Source organism: Pygocentrus nattereri, chromosome 26 (genome assembly GCF_015220715.1).
Source record: "Pygocentrus nattereri isolate fPygNat1 chromosome 26, fPygNat1.pri, whole genome shotgun sequence".
NCBI lineage: Eukaryota > Metazoa > Chordata > Actinopteri > Characiformes > Serrasalmidae > Pygocentrus > Pygocentrus nattereri.
In genome coordinates this window covers 6,269,594-6,291,423 of record NC_051236.1, presented here as the reverse complement: position 1 = coordinate 6,291,423, position 21,830 = coordinate 6,269,594, and the positions used below count along the sequence as shown (strand labels likewise).

At 41.9% G+C, this 21,830-nt stretch overlaps 1 protein-coding gene across 14 annotated transcripts in view; it reads left to right on the top strand.

Annotated features, from left to right (window-relative positions):
* ptprt (protein tyrosine phosphatase receptor type T) overlaps window positions 1–21,830 on the top strand; it is a 475,774-nt gene that overhangs the window by 272,726 nt on the left and 181,218 nt on the right. For 7 of the 14 annotated variants that reach the window (XM_037535056.1, XM_017723235.2, XM_017723233.2 and 4 more), the window contains exons 13-14: window positions 13,675–13,711; window positions 17,088–17,144. In XM_037535056.1, the coding sequence (XP_037390953.1) occupies window positions 13,675–13,711; window positions 17,088–17,144 (94 nt within the window). The remainder of the gene's footprint in view (window positions 1–13,674; window positions 13,712–17,087; window positions 17,145–21,830) is intronic. The other 7 variants (XM_017723239.2, XM_017723236.2, XM_017723234.2 and 4 more) reach the window with 3 other exon arrangements.

Genomic DNA, 21,830 nt, shown 5'->3' with positions numbered 1-21,830 from the left:
ACTGTTGCGCAGTTGTGCAGCACATAGGAAGGTCTTATGAAGCTTAATACAGTCTATGCAGTTGCTCGATGCGTTCTGGCTGGCCTGCATTGCCCGGTGCTCCAGCTGCTCGTGTGCATGTGGCTCTTGATTTGATTGGATCTTGTTCAATTCAATCTCTGTTTCGTATGCTTGGAGAAAAGCACTCAAAAACAACCTCAGACCGTGACCTAGATAATTTGATCGGAGAGTCATGCATAAAATATGGATTTAGGTTGGTAGTTCAGACTCGATACCAGCTTTACCCCACGCCAAGAAACCTTTGGGGTAAAAATGTGTTGCAATTGATCTAATTCCCAATTTTCTAGAGTACAGGAAAGTAAATGGGTTTACCAGCTGCCAGTTTGGCGGTTATTTATTATCATTATGATAATACGTTTGGTTTGGCTGGAATGAAAAAAAGGCGCTTTCTGTTTTCCATGCAAATCAGCTTTCAATGCATAATATTAGTGCTATGAAATCAACCCAAGTGCTGTGGTGGTCTACAGTGCCAGCTGTCATCGATAACCTTCATCTTTGGGGCAGTCGTGGGCTGGAGGTCAGTGAACCAGCCCTGTGACCTGAAGGTTGCTGGTTTAATCCCCAGAGCTGACAGCACATGACTGGGGTGTCCTTGATCAAGACACCTAACCCCCAACTGCTTCCTGGGAACTGTGGATAGGGCTGCCCACCTAGTGTGTGTGGGTGTGTGGGTGTGGCATTTCATTGCACAGATGGGTTAAATGCGGAGGTGAAATTTCCCTGTTGTGGGACTAATAAGGGTCACTTAATCTAAATTATTCCTCGGACTATAACAAATGAAAAAGGTGAAAAGGGCCACCTGAAGTGTGAAGCTTCAAACAGGCCTGAAATAGAGCCGTCCAGAACACAGCTGGGGTATCAAGTCCCAGCGCTACCTGAGTCTGGCCAAATTTTGCCCAAATCTGAAACTAAATTCTGGATGAAATTGAACTGAATCAGTCCATCATCAAACACAGCACAGAATAAAACCTGATAGGACAGCGACGGTTACCGTGTAGTGACAATAATAACCAGTGCTGGACAGTAACTTAAAGAAAAAGAAAAAAGAAAGGGGGGGTGCTGGAGCCTATCCCAGCAGTCATTGGGCCGAAGGCAGGATACACCCTGAACAGGTCGCCAGTCCATCGCAGGGTAACTAAGTAAATGTAATTAGTTTCTGTACTTTAGTATTTTTTGGTGTATCTGTACTGAGGTTTCTCCGTTCTGGGCGACTTTTTCCTTTCACTCCACTACATTTCAGAGTCTAATATCCAGCTTTTTCCTCCTACATTTTGAGAAATCTGTGGTTCCTTTTGGTTTCTGTGTGTATAAAAACGTAGCATGTCAAAACGAAAGAAGCGCAAAGCCAGAGCACCAATCAGGGCCCAGCGGTCACTTTGTTTAGAGCTGGTTTTGACCTGTTGGTCATACCGACCCAGTGCAGCACGCGGTTCAGCGTCAGCGCAGCAGCGTAAAACTTTGGGAGAGTCTGTTCAACATAAATGATGAACTAACCTAACTTTGTGTAAATAGAGCTCAATATAGAAATATGTCCACATATGCAGTCGAGACTGACGCGGCTTTTTTCTGAATTTCTACAAACACCATTTCATTTCAATTTATCTAGAACGGAGTGTTTCACACCAAACCGCTCTGAACGGCTCTGTTTATATCTTAACCATTTAATTATGTACAAATTCCGCTTTAAGGCAGTGAAAGTATTGAAGAATAAGGTAAGGAGTCAAATTAAAGTGGGAACCTCAGTGTTTGCAGGTTTAATTAACATTTAGCCATTTAGCTGCACATTATAAAGTCTGTTTACAAAGCGGAACATTCGGCTTCTTGTAGTTTTAGGGTCTCACAGTGAGGTTTAAGGTGTGCAAGTGAGTAAAACGTGTTATAATTAACAAATAACGTGTTTGACAGAAAAGCTATTGTAAACAATAAGGTCACTGAGAATATTACGAGGTATTTACACAGACAGAGCAGAGCGCAGACGTCTCCCTCTCCATCTGAGCGTGGAGAGCTCTCTCTGCGTCTGAGGAATTTCAGTGTTTTATCTGTTTAAACTACATTTACCTTCCACTGAGCAATCAAAAGCAACCACACCTCCGACACGCAGCACCAGTACCAGCGGGACCGTCTCCACAGAAGCTCAGTCAAACTGGCCTTTGATATGCAGATACTGATAACAGCTGTCAATTTGTGCTGTGGGCACTGTGGGCGTCCCTGGGGGGATGGAGTGGGCAAGGAGTCATAGAGCAGGTCTTGGTCTATGCTGTACTTGCCAGTTGATTTCTCCAGGAGGAGAGCGTGGGGTGCACACTGACACAGTTTGCTTCATGCTTGATCATTTTAAAAGTATTTGAGTACATCTCTGCTACCAGTGAAAGAGTTTATCTGAGAGTCGTAATCATTACTGAATGGTCAGCAAATGCACCAAATAACCCTTAACTAGTGATGGAAATAGAAAGTAACACTATTTTATATTTGAATTAGTTTATAATCATTTCAAATGTTTAAAAGTAGTGCATTAATTAGTCATTAAGTAGTGACAGTGGTAATTATGATAACTAGAACATTATTTCAGATATTATTTAATAGTTTATTAATGTGCTAATTAATGACTCAAGAATTGGAACAGTAAGAACTGCAGTAATGAACAATTTACTGGGGTGTATATTTATATATATGGATATACTCGTGTGTGTATATATATATATATACACACGAGTATATCCATGCTTCCTCTGTATATATATATTGTAATGCCAGGGAGTGATGAGGCGGACGCACAAGCTGAGTAACCACAGTTTCCACACATCAAACAGCACGTCAAAACACACAAAGACTAGCAAGTCAAACAAAGACCAACACAGACCAGGGCAAACACGGGTCTTATATAACACAGGGATAACGAGGGACAGGCAGAAAACAGGTGGGTACAATCAGGGGCGGAGTCACAAAACAAGGGGGCAGGACTGTGAAAACCAAAACAAAGAATCACGTGGATGATCAAAAAGCAAACAAAAAGCACATAGAGGAGTGGGAGGAGCCAATCATGACACACATATATATATATATATATATATATATATATATATATATATATATATATATATACAGTTGAGTTTATGTGCTTATAAAACTAAAAATACCAAACTGATCACATTTTTACATCCATGATCCACTTAAACATGTTTACCTGCTGGGTTTAGTGAGCTGCTTTCGACTCAGCAACATCTTAAAAGTTGAGTAAATCCTTAATCCCTAATTATAGTGTGGATCACCAGTATTTCAGTCACCCAAAAAAGCCTGCATAAGCCAGTGTTATAGCCTGTTAAGACTCTGAAAGTCGTGTAGTGAACCCAAGGCCTTAGGAGACCATTACAGTGATCAATCCCTCGAGACATAAAGGCATGGATGAGCTTCTCCAGGACCGTCTCTGATCTTGTTGTTTTTAAGGTGATAAAATGCTGATGTAGGTTTACTGGAACCTGTTTAAATATCCATGCTACGTTTTACCCTGTGTCAGATTGTGCCCAGCTCTTCTTTGCCCAGCTAGGGACCCAACATGGCACAGCCAGGATTTGGACACATGGCTAAGCAGTGTTTTGGTACTTAGATGAGCAATTGGAGTGGGTTGGGCATAAACTTCTCCTTTTTGAACAGGGGCACAGAGGCTCATGTTAAAAGAGCGAGTAATTGTAGCTGGGGGCACTTCATCTTCAGAGAGCGAAGTGCAGGCTTGTGAAAGCCCCACTCGCTTTTAAGTTGCCAGAGTGAACCTCAGAGTTAGTCCAGAAATGTGAGCGCAAATCGCCAGGAGCCCAGCTGAACAGCAAAGAGGATTGAACAGTGGCGTAACTGGGATTTTATGGGCTCCAGTGCAAAAGATATAGGCCTCCCAAATAAAAATTACCTTGAGTTATAAAAAAAGCTGGTGTCATGTCCGCTCTCCACGTCACGCCTGTAGAAGCACACATAAGAAATATATGGTATAGACTGACTGTCCACTTCATTAAGTCCACCTCCTTGTGTCTACATTCACTGTCCACTTTACCAGCTCCACTTACTGTATAGCTGGTCTTTGTAGTTCTACAGTTACAGACTGTAGTCCATCTGTTTCTCTGATACTCTGTTACCCTGTTCTTCAGTGGTCAGGACCCTCATGGATGCTCACAGAGCAGGTACTATTTGGCCTCTGGTTTCAGTGCTGCTACTAAAGAAACTGCAGAGCCTGTACTTGTCTGCCAGTCACACTGTGCTTCTGTACATTATTAAAACTGCCATCACAGCTATAAACCCAAACACACTGTTCAGTTCCTTTGCAAGCTTTAAATAAAATGTATTTCTTGTTAGGACAAATTAAATGTATTGTTATTGTTTTATTCTCACACTTCAGTGTTTAACAGGTTTTTTGTGACACTCACGTCCTTGACGAGCATCAGTGCATCTTTCTCTCCTGGCTTTCTCTTTTGGTTCTTGATCTCTTAATGTTAGTCTAAAAGGCTGAATTCGAAGTTCCCATTACAGGATAGCTGTGACTGGGAGTTCAGCGCTTTCCTTGCTCTTCCAAGCTTCCCACACATTTCCATCTTCCCTCTCTCTTTCTTATTTAATACATTTACACTCTTCCTGCCTTTAATGAACAAGCAGGGACCCCAAATCAAAAGGGGATTATGTTACAGTGGGCCACAGGCTTTATAGAGTTATTCAACGCCTTCTTCATCGTGCTCTGCTGCTCTACTCCTCTAGCTCAGTAGTTCAGGGACTGGAGAAAGACGCTACAGAGAAATGACCCTCAAAGGAGCTTCCTGTAAGGACCTGGCCTCTCCTGCTTTTCTTGCATGACCATACAGGCTTAATTTCTTTGGTTGCCGTATCCAGGAGACGTTTGGAAACGTCTGTCGGTTTGATTTATTATAGGTCACTGGCTGCTTCTTCGTTAGTGCAGAAATTTCTTTCCTATTTAAGGAATCTGAGCAATTAGTAAGGAGAGATGGCATAATTGGAGTTATTGAAGTTTTGAAATTGTCACCAGTTTTTAATTTTATTTAGTTTCTTGTTTTGGTTTTAGTTAGTTTTAAGGATACATTAATAGTTTAATATTATGATTGATAGTCATTGTGACAGCAGGTATTTGATAAGTGTACACTTATGAGGATTCCTTAGTATTCCTCAGGAGCTCAGTGAATTCCAGTGTGGTACAGTGATCGGACGCCACCTGTGCAAAAAGTCCAGTCGTGAAATTTCCTCACTGCTAAATATTCCACAGTCAACTGTCAGTGGGATTATAACAAAGTGGAAGCGATTGGGAACGACAGCAACTCAGCCACGAAGTGGTCGGCCACGTAAAATGACAGAGCGGGGTCAACGGATGCTGAGGGGCATAGTGCACAGAGGTCACCAACTTTCTGCAGAGTCAATCGCTACAGACCTCCAAACTTCATGTGGCCTTCAGATCAGCTCAAGAACAGCGTAGAGAGCTTCATGGAATGGGTTTCCATGGCCGAGCAGCTGCATCCAAGCCTTACATCACCAAGAGCAATGCAAAGCGTGGAATGCAGTGGTGTAAAGTGCCACCACTGGACAAAGGGACCAGATACTGAACTCAAGGTCTGGAGTTGAAGGCTTTTGGAAACAGGAGAAACATAGAAGGCAGTGCAGAGACTATTGCAGCTGGAATGTCTCAGGGGATGCTTTAACGCTGGGGCCTTTTGTCTGCCCACTTCCATCCCCACTCTTTGTTTTACCAGGCGATGCCACTCTGCTGTATCTCTATATTACACAGCACAGCAGCTCAGAAGACCTCATGACACGCCTGTTTCCCTCCTGATCAGCCATTTACATGTAAAACAAAGCATAAAAGATGATGTGTTAAGTGTGTGAAGGAATCAGAGCGTGGGGAGGTATGATTTCACTTTAAAATGACTTTAGTGCCCAGTGTTTAAAAAGCAAAACAGCTTCCAAGAGTAGAGCGAGAGAGAGGAGTGAGAATCTGTAGGAGATAACTGCGCTGTACCAGATTGGGTTGACCTGTGGAGGTGAAAGGGGTCAGGACACAGTGGGTCAGTAGAGATGACCTGAATGTGGCTTCTCCTGCTCTTGCCGCGTGTGGGCAGAGATAAGACGCACCCGGACGTGGTGAAGCGTGCTCAGGCTCCGAATCCTCCCACCAGGGCTGGAGCATCCCTGAAGCTCCAGCTGATCCTTCCACTAATAGCTGTTTCTCTCATATTAGACCTGCGGAGGTTGGAGCTCTGAAACATCTCTTTTAATCTGATGGCATGTTTGCATTTGGGCTCAGCTGTATGGATTAGGCTGAGCTGAACTGTGACTATTGCAGCTAGGCCTTCAGTTCAGGCTCTGAATGTCAAGAACATCTTAACGATAATGGGATAATGGTAACTTCTGCTGGTGCCTCTATGGGATTTCTCATAGTATGTTAGCACTAAGTTAATGCTGGTGTATGTGAGCATTCTTTGGCTGATAATATAAGCTTGTAAAAGACATTCCATATGTTTATCTGACGTTATCATATATCTGAGCTTGTCTTTCAGTAAAGACACTGCTGTTTTACATTCCTAGCAAATGACCGAGACCTGATTAGACTATGGCTTATATTCACAGTCACTGATGTTTGAACTTCCACATTTTTTTGTTCCCAAAAGCCAGTAGGCCGACTATGAAAGCCAAGAAAGGACCCAGGGATCCTTAGATTGATTGAGAATGAGTGTATATAGAACCTCTATAACACAAAAAAGGCATTTAAGTTTGACATCATAGCAATGGCAGAACGCTTTTTGGTGCTATATGGAACCCTCTTCAAAAGGTCCTATATAGAACCAAATACAACTCATTCTCCATCAGTCTGAAGAACCACTTCACCATGCAAGAAACCATTCACGCATGCAAAACGGTTCTATATAGAAGCATTTTTGGTAACACTTTCCATGAATGTTGTGTTTGTTCCCTCAGTGGTTCTAACGTCGAGCGCTAGAACCCTTCATTCTGTGACATCATTATACTATCCTACTGGATAAATTCTAAGACCCACAGTGCTGTTGAGTGGTGCTGAGGTCTGGACTCTGGGGTGGTCAGTCCATCGTTCAGCTTCTTTGTTTGGTGTGTCCGTCTCCTTTTCTCAGTGAGGTTCTTCTTGATCAGCTACACGTCCTTTCAGACCCACAGTGCTGAGCGGTCTTCTCACAGTGGAAGGATGGACAAAAACACCTGTGGATGTTTTCAGATCTGAAGCAGCTTGATGTTCTCCTCTCTCTCAGAGATCAAAGCTTTCAGTGCTGTTTATCTGATGGGGGCAGGTTTGGGGTCGACCAGCTCTTCCAGGTGGTTGTTAGGAGCCTCATTTTCTTTGTAGCTCTTAATCAGTTTTTTGAACTTCGGAAAAGTTTTTGAAATGTTTTAAATTTAGCAGTTGCTGATCACCAACTTAAAAAGAGCTGGTGTGCGTTGAAGAGACATCATATATTGTTGGGGAACAATGAAATAGCCATCCAGTCCAAACTCCCTTCCAATGAGAGCAAACATCTCTCAATGAGAGCAAACATCTTCTTTGCTTAAGTGAAGCCACTGAGGAGCCTTCTATGGTTTTTTTAAACGTACCATCTCCCGCGTCTGTGGATGATGATGATGATGAAGAAGCCATATATAATCAGTCACCTGGTCATTTGATCCCTCTGCATGTTTGTTAGATCAGTGGCTCAGTGAGAGAAGATGGATCACTCTGGATGGCTGGATCACACACCAAAGTCCACTCTTTTTCCACCCGGTGACACTCCACACGTCAGGCTGGGCTGGATAGTAAATTAGTAAATGGCCATCGTCTTGACTGATCTGCCTTGGTTCCACATGACATTGTCTGCCACTTTATACTTACTCCAAGTCTGGAGCTGAGAGGAGAGGACGGGGCCGACTTTTAGAGAGAAGCTTGAGATTTTTTGCACCACTTTGTAGCACAAATTGAACACATTCTCCCAGTTTATATGGATGAAAAACAGAAAGAGCTTCTCCCTCCTGCACGTCACTGCTGTCGCAAAACAAAACCTCGTATCTCCATTTTTGTCGTTTTCCAGTTTTTGACATAATTTAAAAATACCTGTCGTCCCTTTACATCGTGTGCGAAGAATTGCTCAAAAGAAACGACTCAAAATGACTTGTAAAAATTCTGGTTCCATTGACTTTCATTAAAAGTGAAGAAGGTTTTTTCCTTCTCCTGCAAAGTTCCCGTTTTGGAGATAAGGTGATATGCATTTGAGGGAGGATCTTGCAAGACATAGGAACTCAGGGGTGTAGCCTTAACCTTTTTAATTGGCCAGGCGATTTTATTGAAGTGGGAAACTGCTAAAGGAAAAAAAAAACATTAGTAAGAATGTACGCTCAGCACTGGACTCACTGGGGTTTAAGGACATTTCCCTGATTTTTGCATGTATTATTAAATTAACCGTTAAAGGCCGGATTGATACCCACATATTATATATCAAAATGTTCAGAACAATCTCAGCTCTCTCTGTAATGAGGTCCTTCTGACCTGGACTACTGTGTAAAGAGCTAATTCAGCTCTGAAGCTGAAAACTTAATATCCAGTTTTAGAAATTCTTAATATGTCTTGTGAAAATGTAGCTTTACTCTTGTTGCCAATCTGTCTTGGCGCTTGAAATGGGTTCACCAAAGTCTTCTTAAAAGTAGGGGAATGTATGAATAAACATAGTAAATAAATGTATGCGTCCACCCTTCTGGCCCCCCAGTTAAACAAACTAGGCCAGTCAGCTCTCATGAGTGAAGCAGTTTTCTCCCGTTGAGATGGTTGTACACTCAATTTAAAACCTATTTCCAGACATGTTTTATTTGTTTTGAGTAAAATGGTCTCACTATATTGAATTGAAATCAACAAAATTGTCTGCCAGTATAGTGGAATAATGTCCATGATAAAGTAAGTAAGCCTAAAAAACTTAAAACAAGTAAGACTGTATTAAGCACAGAGTAGAAACAGTATTAGAAGCAAAACATATTTTTCATCCATCCATTTTCTAAGCCGCTTCTCCGTCAGGGTCGCGGGGGGGTGCTGGAGCCTATCCCAGCAGTCTTCAGGCGAAAGGCAGGATACACCCTGGACAGGTCGCCAGTCCATCGCAAGGCAGACAGACAGACACAGACAGCCAGCCACTCACACACACACACACACCTAGGAGCAATTTAGCATGTCCAATCGACCTGACTGCATGTCTTTGGACCGTGGGAGGAAACCGGAGGAAACCCACGCAGACACTGGGAGAACATGGAAACTCCACACAGAGAGGATCCTGGTCGCCCGGCCAGGGAATCGAACCCAGGCCCTCCTTGCTGTGAGGCGACAGCGCTACCCACCACGCCACCGTGCCGCCCACATATTTTTCACATAAGGATAAAAGCTTTCAGTTTCCTAGAAGTACAATTCAGCAGTGCCGAGTAACGATGAGGAGAACATGTATTAAAATTAGAAGCCAGGTGTAATTGACGGCAGATTCAGACCCACTTGGGTGCATGCTGCGGTTGCATTAAGACACATTTTACAACTGCGCTCATATGTAGAGCTTTTTCCACCAAATGCCATCAGTGCAATAGTATGAATTTAGAGTTTTAGGGTTGTCAGCCGGGACAGGTTTGTGTGCAGGTGTTGTTGCTGGTCCTCAGGCATGTCACGCTTCCCTCGGACCCCCTTCAGAACTCCGTATCCCGGAGGTCTACAGGAGATCGTGACTAATGAACCTGACTCGCACTCCTATCATCGCTCTCACTCACCTGAGTTTTAATCTGTTACACCTGTGTCATAAGTCATATGACTAGGAGTAGTTAGTATATAAACCCAGGCTTAGGATAGTGCAGACGTGAAGTCTCTGATCACACTGAGCGTTTTGTTATGACTGTCTTTCCGTGTATTTGGACCAGTGTTTGGATTCTCTGTTTCCCGTCTTTCTGTCTTGCCCTTTGGATACCGTTGCCTGACTTTTCTGACCTGTGTTTTGACCCTTGGACTGTGTTTCGTTTTCGATTTGCTTCACTCCCTGATTTGAGATGAAAACACTCAATTTACAATCTGCTCCTGTCTGATTACTGCTGCAGTGTTACAAGGAGGTCTGGATCTGGACAGTATTGAATCAATCAGTGCATTTACGTGTACACAATAATCCGATCATAAGCGGATTATCTGATTGTTCAAATGGTCATGTAAACACCACACTCTGATGAAGAAATCTGATTAAGAGGCTGGATTTTAGCTCAGTAATCAGATTCATCAGTGCTGTAAACTGACTCTGATTTCTTTCGGATTTCTCAGTCTGTTCATGTGCGAGATCAGAGAGCGGTACCGGAAATAAGAAATGAAACACAAAATAAACGATACAAATATTCGTCTTCTAGATCATGTATGTTCATATTTTCAGGTAAAGTGGGACGATATTTTTATCAGCCGCAGCATGCATTTACATTGCGTTTACATCATGTCACGTCTTCTTCTGTGAAATTATTGGCTGGTTGTAAAGCAGAAATCTGTCTGACTCGTGTAGACCTGGACTTTCCCCATTATCTGATTACTGTCTGACTCGTGTAGACCTGGACTTTCCCCATTATCTGATTACTGTCTGACTCGTGTAGACCTGGACTTTCCCCATTATCTGATTACTGTCTGACTCGTGTAGACCTGGACTTTCCCCATTATCTGATTACTGTCTGACTCGTGTAGACCTGGACTATCCCCATTATCTGACTACTGTCTGACTCGTGTAGACCTGGACTATCCCCATTATCTGATTACTGTCTGACTCCTGTAGACCTGGACTTTCCCCATTATCTGATTACTGTCTGACTCCTGTAGACCTGGACTTTCACCATTATCTGATTACTGTCTGACTCCTGTAGACCTGGACTTTCCCCATTATCTGATTACTGTCTGACTCGTGTAGACCTGGAGTTTCCCCATTATCTGATTACTGTCTGACTCCTGTAGACCTGGACTTTCCCCATTATCTGATTACTGTCTGACTCCTGTAGACCTGGACTTTTCCCAATATCTGATTACTGTCTGACTCGTGTAGACCTGGACTTTCACCATTATCTGATTACTGTCTGACTCCTGTAGACCTGGACTTTCCCCATTATCTGATGGATTACTTGATCGGATTACTGACAAAATCTGATTACATGCAGCTATTGGATTATTACGTGCATGTAAACGCACTCACTAACACAAGTTCATTTGAATGAACCCTGTAAAAGCCTGCTGGCTGCCACTGGACTGATGATTTAGCTTGTGACCATTTCCCGGTTTCAGCAGACATCTGTGGAGCGGGTTCTGTGTTTAGACATGGAGAAGCGATAGCATCATCATGAGCACGTTAAGGTGATGACAACCAGGAAGACCAGAATACGGCTCAGAAAGATAAACACGACTGACACGACAGCAAAGTGATTCTGTCTGGATTTCTGAATCCAAGGTCACCAAGACCCGACGCTGTGACTTTTGCTTACCTGATTTAAAACAGAGTCTTATTTAAACAAATGATACAAACTGAACACTCAGACAGTGTACTGTGGATCACGGTTCTAACCGCTCTGTTGGTATCACGCAGATCTTGGTGGAAAACGGTGTAATTATTGCCTGTCAGACTGAACGTCACACAAAATAACATTTTTTACGTCAAGCTCCTTTGCAGGAGCAGCAGTAAATGAGATGTTTATGATCTGGTTTCCAATGTACTCACCTAAAAAAGGATGGTTCTTCAAGGGTTCTTTAGTAAAGAAAATGATTCAATGTAGAACCATGAACACTCAAAGAACACTGCTTGATTAAAGTTTTCTTTGCATCATTAAAACGATGGAAAATGTGCTGTAGATGGTTCTATAGATGGACCTTTTTTGAAAAAGGTTCTATGTAGCACCAAAAAGGTTCTTCTATGTCAGGTAGTAGGAGGAGCTGCCCCATCACTTCATTAAGGAGCTGAAACTATTAACTAGATTCGTAGCTCAGTTTGAGCCCCATTTCAGTGGCTTTTGGAGAATCTGCTCCTCGAGCAAACAAACTCCTAGTTACTGCAAAGTCATCTTGGTTGTCGCCATGCCAACAGCAGAGGCGACCACAATTGGCCAGTGAAGTAGTGATGTAGAATGAATAATTTTGCATTTTTGCCATCTGAAAAAAGTTTGTTGTGTAAGATACCGTCATACGTGTTCGGATTAATGACGATAGGTTAACGAGTTCCACCTCGTACAGAACTTTCGCCTCAGTTGCACTTCAAAGCAGCATTGCTACGTATTGTATACACTTTCGTGCTAAAAAAACCTAAAATTTCACGTTAAAATTTTCTCGGTAGGCCAGGGAAGTGTGACTGAAATTTTGACATGAACCGTTAGAGGAGTATTTGTAAGGAGCAGGTCTGAAAATGTAGGCCTACAGTTGGATACTACTGGGAAATCTGAAAGCATCCAACGTTTAATAATTTATGGCATGTAGCTGATGTTCTACAGCAGGGGTTCTCAACCTCTTCCAAAAGAGGCCCACCTGTCTATAACTACAAAGCAAAGCCGCCCAGAAAGACTAAAATCAACTTTTGAATAGAATTGTGCAAGGTAGATGTTGACCTTGATTTGGAGCTGCAGTCTGTCGCGTTTTCAGTGAAAATACTCCACCAGCTTTCTCTTGGATGTCTCTCTAGAATCAGTTTATCAGTTTGAATTTAACCACTCAGGTCGAAAAATACGTTCGGACCCATGAACCAGAATCAGACGCATCTATTCACTGTTATTTTACTGAAACAAGAGCAAATGAAAGTCTGTAGAGGGTCAAATGTTAAACAGGCAGATTGCGCTGACAGTACCTGCAGCTATAAGAGAAAAGCGAGCCTTATTGATTAATTCCCTCGTTTCACCAGAGCATACATTCCCATCAGCAGTGATCCAGGGTTCGCTTGAAAGTGGACAGGGAAGAAAATGTCTAGTAGGTCAACTCTAAATAAGGCAGGTGTAAAAGCGCCCTGAGAAACTTCTCCATCTCTGGCTCGATCAGGCGTAACATTCTGACCTCCTTGTTTCTACACTCATTGTCCATCTTATCAGCTCCACTTACTGTATAGCTGCACTCTGTAGTTCTACAGTTACAGACTGTAGTCCATCTGTTTCTCTGATACTCTGTTACCCTGTTCTTCAGTGGTCAGGACCCCCATGGACCCTCACAGAGCAGCTACTATTTGGGTGTACAATACAGTAAGTGGAGCTGATATTGGACAATGAGCGCAGGGCTCACTGGTTGAGACGCCCTGATCTACAGAATGTGTCTAAAAAGTGGCTCTTGTTGATGTAAATTCATATGACATCACATTCTACTGAAATGGGGCACTTTTTCGATTAAACTGCACCAGCAAGGATCTCAATGTTCACAGTGATGACACACGATGAGGTCCAAAAAAATTATCTATCTACCTAAAGGAGACAGTATTTCATTGTGGTTAGCTTTAATTATACCGCTCACTGTGGCTCGACGGTGCCGTCCTGCACACGCTGTGGTTTGACAAATAGAGCTCCTCAGTTCGGAGACTCCTTTAGACATTCCATTAAAAGCTAACTCTTCTTTTCTCCTTCCAGGAAACCAAAATCAACTGTGTGCGACTGGCTACCAAAGGTATGAGACCTCTTTTCACTCACTCCACACTTTCAGCTGTTTTTATGAAGACAAATGATGGATTTGTTTACCTTTAATGTCATGGGTTCTGTTGGGAAAGTGGGCGTAGAACATTTAGCTGCAGATTATTTGATGAGCCCATCATGTAGAATGTCGTAGTAACTAAGGAGCACCATGCCTTAGGACAGCGGCATGGCTTTGGTAATGTATAAACTGTTTGCACCATCTACGCTCCTAAAGATGGTTCTTCAAGGGTTCTTTAGTAAAGACAGTGGCTCTGTATAGGACCATGAACACTCAAAGAAGCATCAGCATGCTTAAACTGTTCTTCAGACAGTCCTTCATACATGGTTCTATACAGAACATTTTTTGAAAACGATCGAATACAACGCCAAGAACCAAAAAGAATTCTTCTATTGTTACAAGATTGTCTTTGATCCTTTTTGGTTCTTCAAGGTTTCTGTTTTTATACAGAACCTTTTTGAAAATAGTTCTTTATAGCACCAAAATGGGTTCTGCTGCAGTTATGAGCTTGTAACAACAGAAACGATAGAAAAAAAAATCAAAAAGGTTCTATAGAGAACCATATTCTTGATCAATCTCAACAACTATTTCACCACGCAGAGAACCATTTAATCATGAAAGTATAGAATTATGTTATGAATATTAACATGTGGGACTGCTAACACAGTTATATCTAGAACATGTTGGGCAGGGTAGTTTAGTTGGACTGACTGGAGAATGTGTTGTATATGGTTCTATATAGAACCCTTCATAGCACCAAAAAGGCTTCTGCTATTGTTACAGTGTCAAGGCTTTTATACAATAGAAGAACCCTTTTTGGGGCTATATGGGACCATGTTAAACATGTTCGCCACCAATCTGAAGAACTATCTAAGCGTGCGAGTGCATCTTTGAGTGTTCATGGTTCTAAACAGAACCACTGCCTTTACTGTAGAACCATCTTTATGAGTGTAGCTAAGGATTTTGCTCGAAAAGAAGTCAGTCACGTTCATCACAACACAAAGGCTGCAACAGCCCCAAAGGGATGAAGTGAAACTTAAACCTCATCTTTGATTTGTTTTATCCGCATGAAAATCAGCCGCCCGTTTGTCGTTTTTCTCTTTTTCTTTTAAAATGAGTTCATTTTCTGTTAACTTTGTTAAGCATCATTTTACAGATCAGTGATATTAAAAGACTCCATTACCTAACGGGCATCAAAAATAAACCAAACTCACCACAATTTCTTATGATTTGCTTTGCTTTTATGTGTCCTTTTGTTTTCATTTGCTGCTAATCCATTTGAATCGGAAGCTTATGTTTGTGCCCAGCTGATAGCACACCTGTTTGTTTTTGATTTGCACCCATTCACTTTCCGTTCACGTCACCCATTCGTTCTAATTGGCATGAATTTTCTCTTGTTTCTCCATCCCTTTCAGTACATTCTGGATTGGGTTCTTCCTGTGATCTCTAAGGAACCTGTTTTGGTTGTGTTTCTGCTTTGGAAAAGACATGCTTTCAACTTTGTGGCTTAACTGAGAATGGGAAAAAAAAACGTGTTTTTAACTGTAAAACCGAGCTTATCGTAAATAAAGCAAATTGGGAAGACTGGTCAAAAGGCCAGAGTCACCTGCTGTTCTTAGAGTACTGAACAGAAGTCAGAGCAGCTTTCATTCAAGTGATTTCCAGTCAAAATTGCCATTAAGTTCATGGTATTCATGTTTAGAATATAAGATATAAGATAATCCAAAGCCGAAGATGTACATCATGACCCCACGTTGTGTCAGTGGGACCAGTAACACGTGGCATTAAATCTAAACTGGTGATGACGTGTTAAAAGCTTGAAGAACAGCCCAGCAGAGCTTTTAAGGCTATTTTTATTAATATAAGCCACAATAAAATGCTGTCCTATGATATATAGTAGCACACTGGAAGAATCAAACTGGCCAGCGCCAAAGAAAAGGACAAAACAGAACCTAACCATGCTCGTCTACTCGTCTACCGCACTATCCCTGGCCTGTAGTCAGGTAGTACAGATAGTCAAGTCAAGGTTTATTGATGTAGCGCTTTTTAACCTTGAGAGGAACCAAGACTCAGAAGAGGAACCCGTCCTCCTCTGGTCGACATCGGACGAGCAAAATGAACAGGGAGTAAGGTTTTAATGTTAGTATAAAACATTAAAATACAGAAATGGGGAAAAGCAGGTGAAGCAATGGCTATAAATAAATAAATAAATAAAACATAATCAATCTCTTATAAAACCAAAGTTAGAAGTGTTTCAGGTAAAATACCAAAAACCTGTGAACTCCCTCGACACAATTTCTTGAGAACTGAGTTAAAAGAAGTGCTGGAAAAACACCTAAAACACTAAAGTGAAACGCAGCACAGGTGTGATCAGTCCGCTCTCTTCAGCCCTCGTAAAGGCCTCCTTTTAAGGCTCAGGCTCCGTCCCCGACTATGCCAGCCGGGCCTCTGAGGGGTCACTTGTCCTCGTAACATGACACGAGTTCAAAAACTGATTAAAAGGTACAGAGAAAAGGTGTCTCCTAACAACCACCTGGAAGACCTGGTAGACACCAGAACTGCCTCCATCAGATAAACAGCACTTAAAGCGATTACTGGGAAAAGGGAATAAATATAAAAGAAGAAAATTAGGGGACAAAAAAGAAGATTGGGATTAATTAGATGACGTGAAGCACAGAATCATCAACCAGCTTCTAAGACTGAGCTTTGGAGGCGTGTCTGCAGATTCTTTGAGGAGCTGAAAGTCTTTTGAGCCTTCTGAGAAGAACAGAAGGGAAAGAGCAACTCGACTCACTAAACACTGAAAAACGGCTAAAATCAAAATAAGGAGCTTCCACTTAATGGCCACTTTGACTGGAATTGAACAAATGGTGGTCTCTGACTTTCACACAGCACTGTGTGAAATATATATATATATATATATATAATGAAAAAAACTGTCTTTGCCACAAAGTTCAAACATATTTCTCTTCTTTTCTGTTCATGTTCTGTTATTTAATTTTCCACTCATTGTCAATAGATATTACTAAGGTTTCCTACCTTAAAGTAAATTCCCTCTACATATTCATCAAATATTAATCTTTAAAATCTAAAGTAGACCTCAGTACTTCTTTCCCCTCTTGGTTCCATTTTTGTCCAGAACCTTCTGGAATGAATAGCCATTTAAATGACTACTTTTACACGTAGACTCTGTGTAAACATGTACGTATGTATATATCCAGAATGTTCCACTGTATAGCAAAGTTCTGAAGAGCTTACAGGCACTGAGAGCTGAAGGCGTATTTCTTTAGACTATTTTTTCTTTCTTTCTTTTCTCATGCATGCCGACCTGGAACGTAAAACCTTGTCTTAGTGGTAATAGGTAGGGGACAAAATACCACGCCCTACATACTTGTCATTCCCAGTGAAGGTGAATATTATACCATGGTCAAACTTTTTTCTTTCTTCTTGATTCTTTTCATCCACACTCTCTCCTTCCCACCTCCTCTTTTTTTTTATTTTTCGTTTTGTTCATTCTGCTTTTCTTGGTCTACATCTTAATGCATCGGTTTGCATGTCTAGACCACAAAAAAAAAAAAATGAAATGTAGCTGGTTGTCATTGACCTCATTCACACTGATGTTCTCTGGTACCCTTATGATGTATGGTTCCCCCCTTACACATCTCAGTCTCTCTGCAGTTTGGAAAGATCATTTCTTGAAAAACAAACCCTGACATCTACTGTGGTTTTGCTCATGGCTTTGTTAAACTTGTGTAAAACAACTATAGACGTGAAACGTTCCTGCTAGCCCTGTTGTTCTAGCAGCAAATCTATACATTGCAAACTAGAGAAGCACAATTTTTATGACGAGAAGATGCAGAAAGTGACATGAAGACAAATCACCAAACAATTAAAATTAACAAATTAAGAGGCCTACAGTGTTAATTTACAGTTAAAAAGTGAAATGTTATACTTTGTATTTTGTAGTGACCTACAGTACTGTGCAAAAGTCAGAGACCCCCCCCCCCCCCCCCCCCACCCACTTATTGAATTTCTAGTTTATGAGTTCAGACCGTGCCTTCAGCATGGTGGTGGTAGTATTAGGGAAGACTGATTGGGGAGGGGGAGAACTCTGAGAACTTGGCATGGAGTTCTGGGCAGCTTCTGCCAGTCGCTAGACAGGACTAAGGAATGGGGAGGAGATGGGTGGTGGTGGGAACTCTTCATCACAGGAACAGAGGGTGAAGATGTGAAATTCTAGGCTGTTAGATTGGAAGAAGGAGGAGTTTCAGGCATGTTCCTCGCTCCATGCTTCAGTTATAGCATAATTACATTTAAAACGACCATTATGCACAATATTTTCCTTTTTTGGAGGAGTGTTCATGAGGTGAGATATAAGATAATCCACTTGCATCATGAAGGAAAAGTCACCAAAGCTGGAGTTCAAAAACTGATTAAACTGGGGCTCCTAACAATCACCTGGAAGAGCTGGTCAACCCCAAAACTGCCCCCATCAGATAAACAGCACTGAAAGCTTTGATCTCTGCGAGAGAGGAGAAAATCATCAGCAGAAAACATCCACAGGGGTTTCTGTCCATCCTTCCACTGTGAGAAGACCACTCAGCGCTGTGGGTCTGAAAGGAAGTGTAGCTGTTCAAGAAGAACCTCACTGAGAAAAGGAGACGGACACATCAAACAAAGAAGCTGAACGATGGACTGACCACCCCAGAGTCCAGACCTCAGCACCTCTGAATGGGTTTGATTACTTCAGAAAATCATCAACCAGCTTCTCAGACTGAGCTTTGGAGGTGTGTCTGCAGGTTCTTTGAGGAGCTGAAAGTGAGGCTCCTGAAAAGAGTAGAAGCTGGAATAAAGGGAAAAATGAGCCTTTTCTAGATCCTGAAAAATGAGAATTTCTACTTGATGGCTGTTTTATCTGGAAATGTAATAGATGGAGGACGGTCTCTGACTTTTGCACAATACTGTAGGCCTTATGTAGACAAAGCTGGTCACAGTTTAACAAGTATCTGAGCAAAATTTCCAAAAGTGATGCGTGTTGCCTTACTCACTATGCTCCACCAGTACCTGTGCAAGTAATTGCTTCACTTACATGACCCCACTCATACACTCACGCCCTGCCAGCCTAACCTCTGTCTGTGTAAATGTTTGAGTCTTTTTGTGTGACTGATTGCTTTATTTTGTGATACAGATTTGGTTGTATGTGATGGAGAATGAGTGAGTGGTTAAATGTTATAGGTCATGTTTGGGTTCAGAAAATGTATTTACTGCAGTGCATGAAAGGTGCTATATAATAAACTTGCATTGACTTAAAAAAAAGTAAGTAAACTGGCTGCCTTGAAATTTGGAGTTCACTGATCCTCTAATCATAATCAACTAAACAGTAATCAGTACAATGTTAAATTTCTTTGAATTGCAGTAAAATCTAAACTTCAGTGCAGCGAGTTTTACTTGTCTTTTGATTTTGAAAATACTTATAAAATCGACTGACAAATCCCCTTCATCGATTTTAACGTGAAAATGATTAGTAAATTTTATTACTTAGTTATTAAAAAACAACACAAAAACATCTGTACACCTGCGCACAAACATAAAGCAGGGAATTATAAGAAAACTTCATTTTCATACATATGAACTGAAACTTCAGACAACCATATGGATCAAGAAGTTCAAATGTACCCCAAAAAACTGGTTATAGTTCTAACAGGTAGCAGCCGATAGTAATCAGGGGAGGCAGATTTCTGGACGGAAGCCCTGTACCAGGTCCGGATGTGCTAGAACATAGAATCAGTGGCATTCTCAGGGGTGCAGAGCTGCCATACCAGGTTGCTGGTGATGGAACATCAATACAGGGTTCAATAGGCCAGCAAGGTGTTTAGGATCTTTTTGCTTCCCAGGTGAATAAGACTCCAATCTCTAATGGGAGTCAAGCAGAGCCACACCTTCTCAGGCAGCCTCTCTGTTGCAACGAAGTGCTTATACCTTCTGTATGCAATCCCCTCTTCCCCAGGTGAACTTGAACAGAAGCCAAACTTCCTCACTGTGTTGTGATTTGAATCCTAGAGAAGTGAGAAGGCTGGGAACGTACTGGAAGAGTGGATAAAGGAGCTCTGGGCACGTTCCACTCAGGAGAGAAGCTCTAATAAATCTCCCACCAAAGCTCCTGAGCCACTGGCACATTTCCAGTTTCACCCCTTGACCCTACCACTCAGCCCTTAGCCCTCCTGTTTTTTTGTGCATTTATGCCTAGGGCTAGGGTGTCTGTACCTATAACTGATAAACCTGATGGACTTATAACTGATAAACTATGGAGAATTATATCATTGTGATGAACCCTATTTAAATTGCCATAACTTTTCTAGCCTTTACGATGATGCTCTACCGGCCCAGGAAACTCATAGATCAATCAGATCTGTGTATTACGATGAGCTCTGAGACTCGAGTGAGTGACGCCACACAGGGGAGGGACGAGGAGAGAAACAGCAGTCAGAGAAGAAAGTGAGCCAGATTATTTCACATGATGTGCCCTAAAAAGAGAAAACTGACAGTAAACGTTGTTGAAATCTGACTGAACTGGACTTTATTTGATCTGATATTCAGTTGTCGACTGTATAAGATTGTTGATAAGAAGTTGATATTCCTACTCGGCTACTTCAGTAAACAGTACATGGCACTGAGTCATGATGCAAGTTAGACGTTATGATGTTCCAGACCTTCGCTTGAGGAAATTTTCTTTAACTGGAGCTTATTGAATTTTAATTAAATACCCCTGTTGTAGAATAAGGACTCTCAGGTCAGAAAAGGTGCCCTTGGCAGCCAGTGACCAGAAAGTCTGGGTACAGTAGGGAAATAGTGACTAAGCTGAAATTTGAGGAACCTCAGGAAATGCTCCAACTTTCAAGTAGCAAAGGATGTAGCTGGATCTCCTCAATGTGTACAATTTCTAGTCTTGGAATATCAATGTAGATCACAACAAACCAGTTGCACACATCACAGAGTACTTTACCGTTGAAGGTCTAGTACCCAGGAGAACATTGCTGAGCCCGTATGGCAGACCATTGCCCAACCATGGTAGTATTAATATGATGGGATGATTGGGTAACTCCATGGTAAAAACAGCTGTTTGGTCAGGAGATTGAAGATTGTTAATATTTGTTCACTGATCCTCCCCAAGCATAGGAGGCTTCTTATTCTAGAAAAGGGTCTCAGAGGGATTTGAAGGGATCAGACCAGGTGTAGATCAATTAAGCTGCCTCCTGAAGCTGCTGATCACTAATGGAACAGATTTGATATTAACACCACAGAGACAGGCCGCTGTGGTACAGTGGGCAGGCTCCACAATCCACACATCAACGCCCTGATTCAGAGCAGTGTAGATGCTTCTGCTTCTCCTCAGGACTGACTGACCAATCTCTGAGGTCTTGGAGGTTCTGGCTGCTGTAGATAAATATCCCAAGGCTTCTGGCTTTGCTCAGTTAAGTTCTGAGCTTTGCTCAGTTAACAAGTGGACAGGGAAATGCGTTTGTCCAGGGACAGAAAGTCATCTCAATAGGCCAACTTGGTCATCAGCTCTTCTTTCAACCTAGACCAAAGTAAAAGTGGCCACTTGTTCTAGCCACAACCACAGAATCCACAGTCACTGATTGAGAATAGCAGAGAGGAGTCGACGCGGCTGCTGCTGTTGGATCTCCTATTATTTAACCTGAACCTTGTGTTGCTATGCTGTCACACTGTGATGCCAGGCTTTATTTGATGTTTCTACAGCTGCTTTAGGATATTATTGGTCTGAGCACCTTCACAATTCTTGGTAATGACTGTAATGCTGTGCTTTCACACTCATTATGCTGGCTGGAGCACCCAGCATCAACCACCTGGCCCAGGAAAGAAAACAATTAGAGGAAACCACAGGAATCATGGACAGCAGTCCCTAACTTTATATTAAATCAATCTTTAATTGACTTTATTGATTCAACATTCTAATCTAAAGTCGACTTGCTTTTTCAGCCTGAACAAAATTGAATGTTGAACAAAAAGAAAATCTGTTAATATAGTAAAAAAATAAGTACCGTTTCTTAAAAAAACACCTAGATAGCAGCAC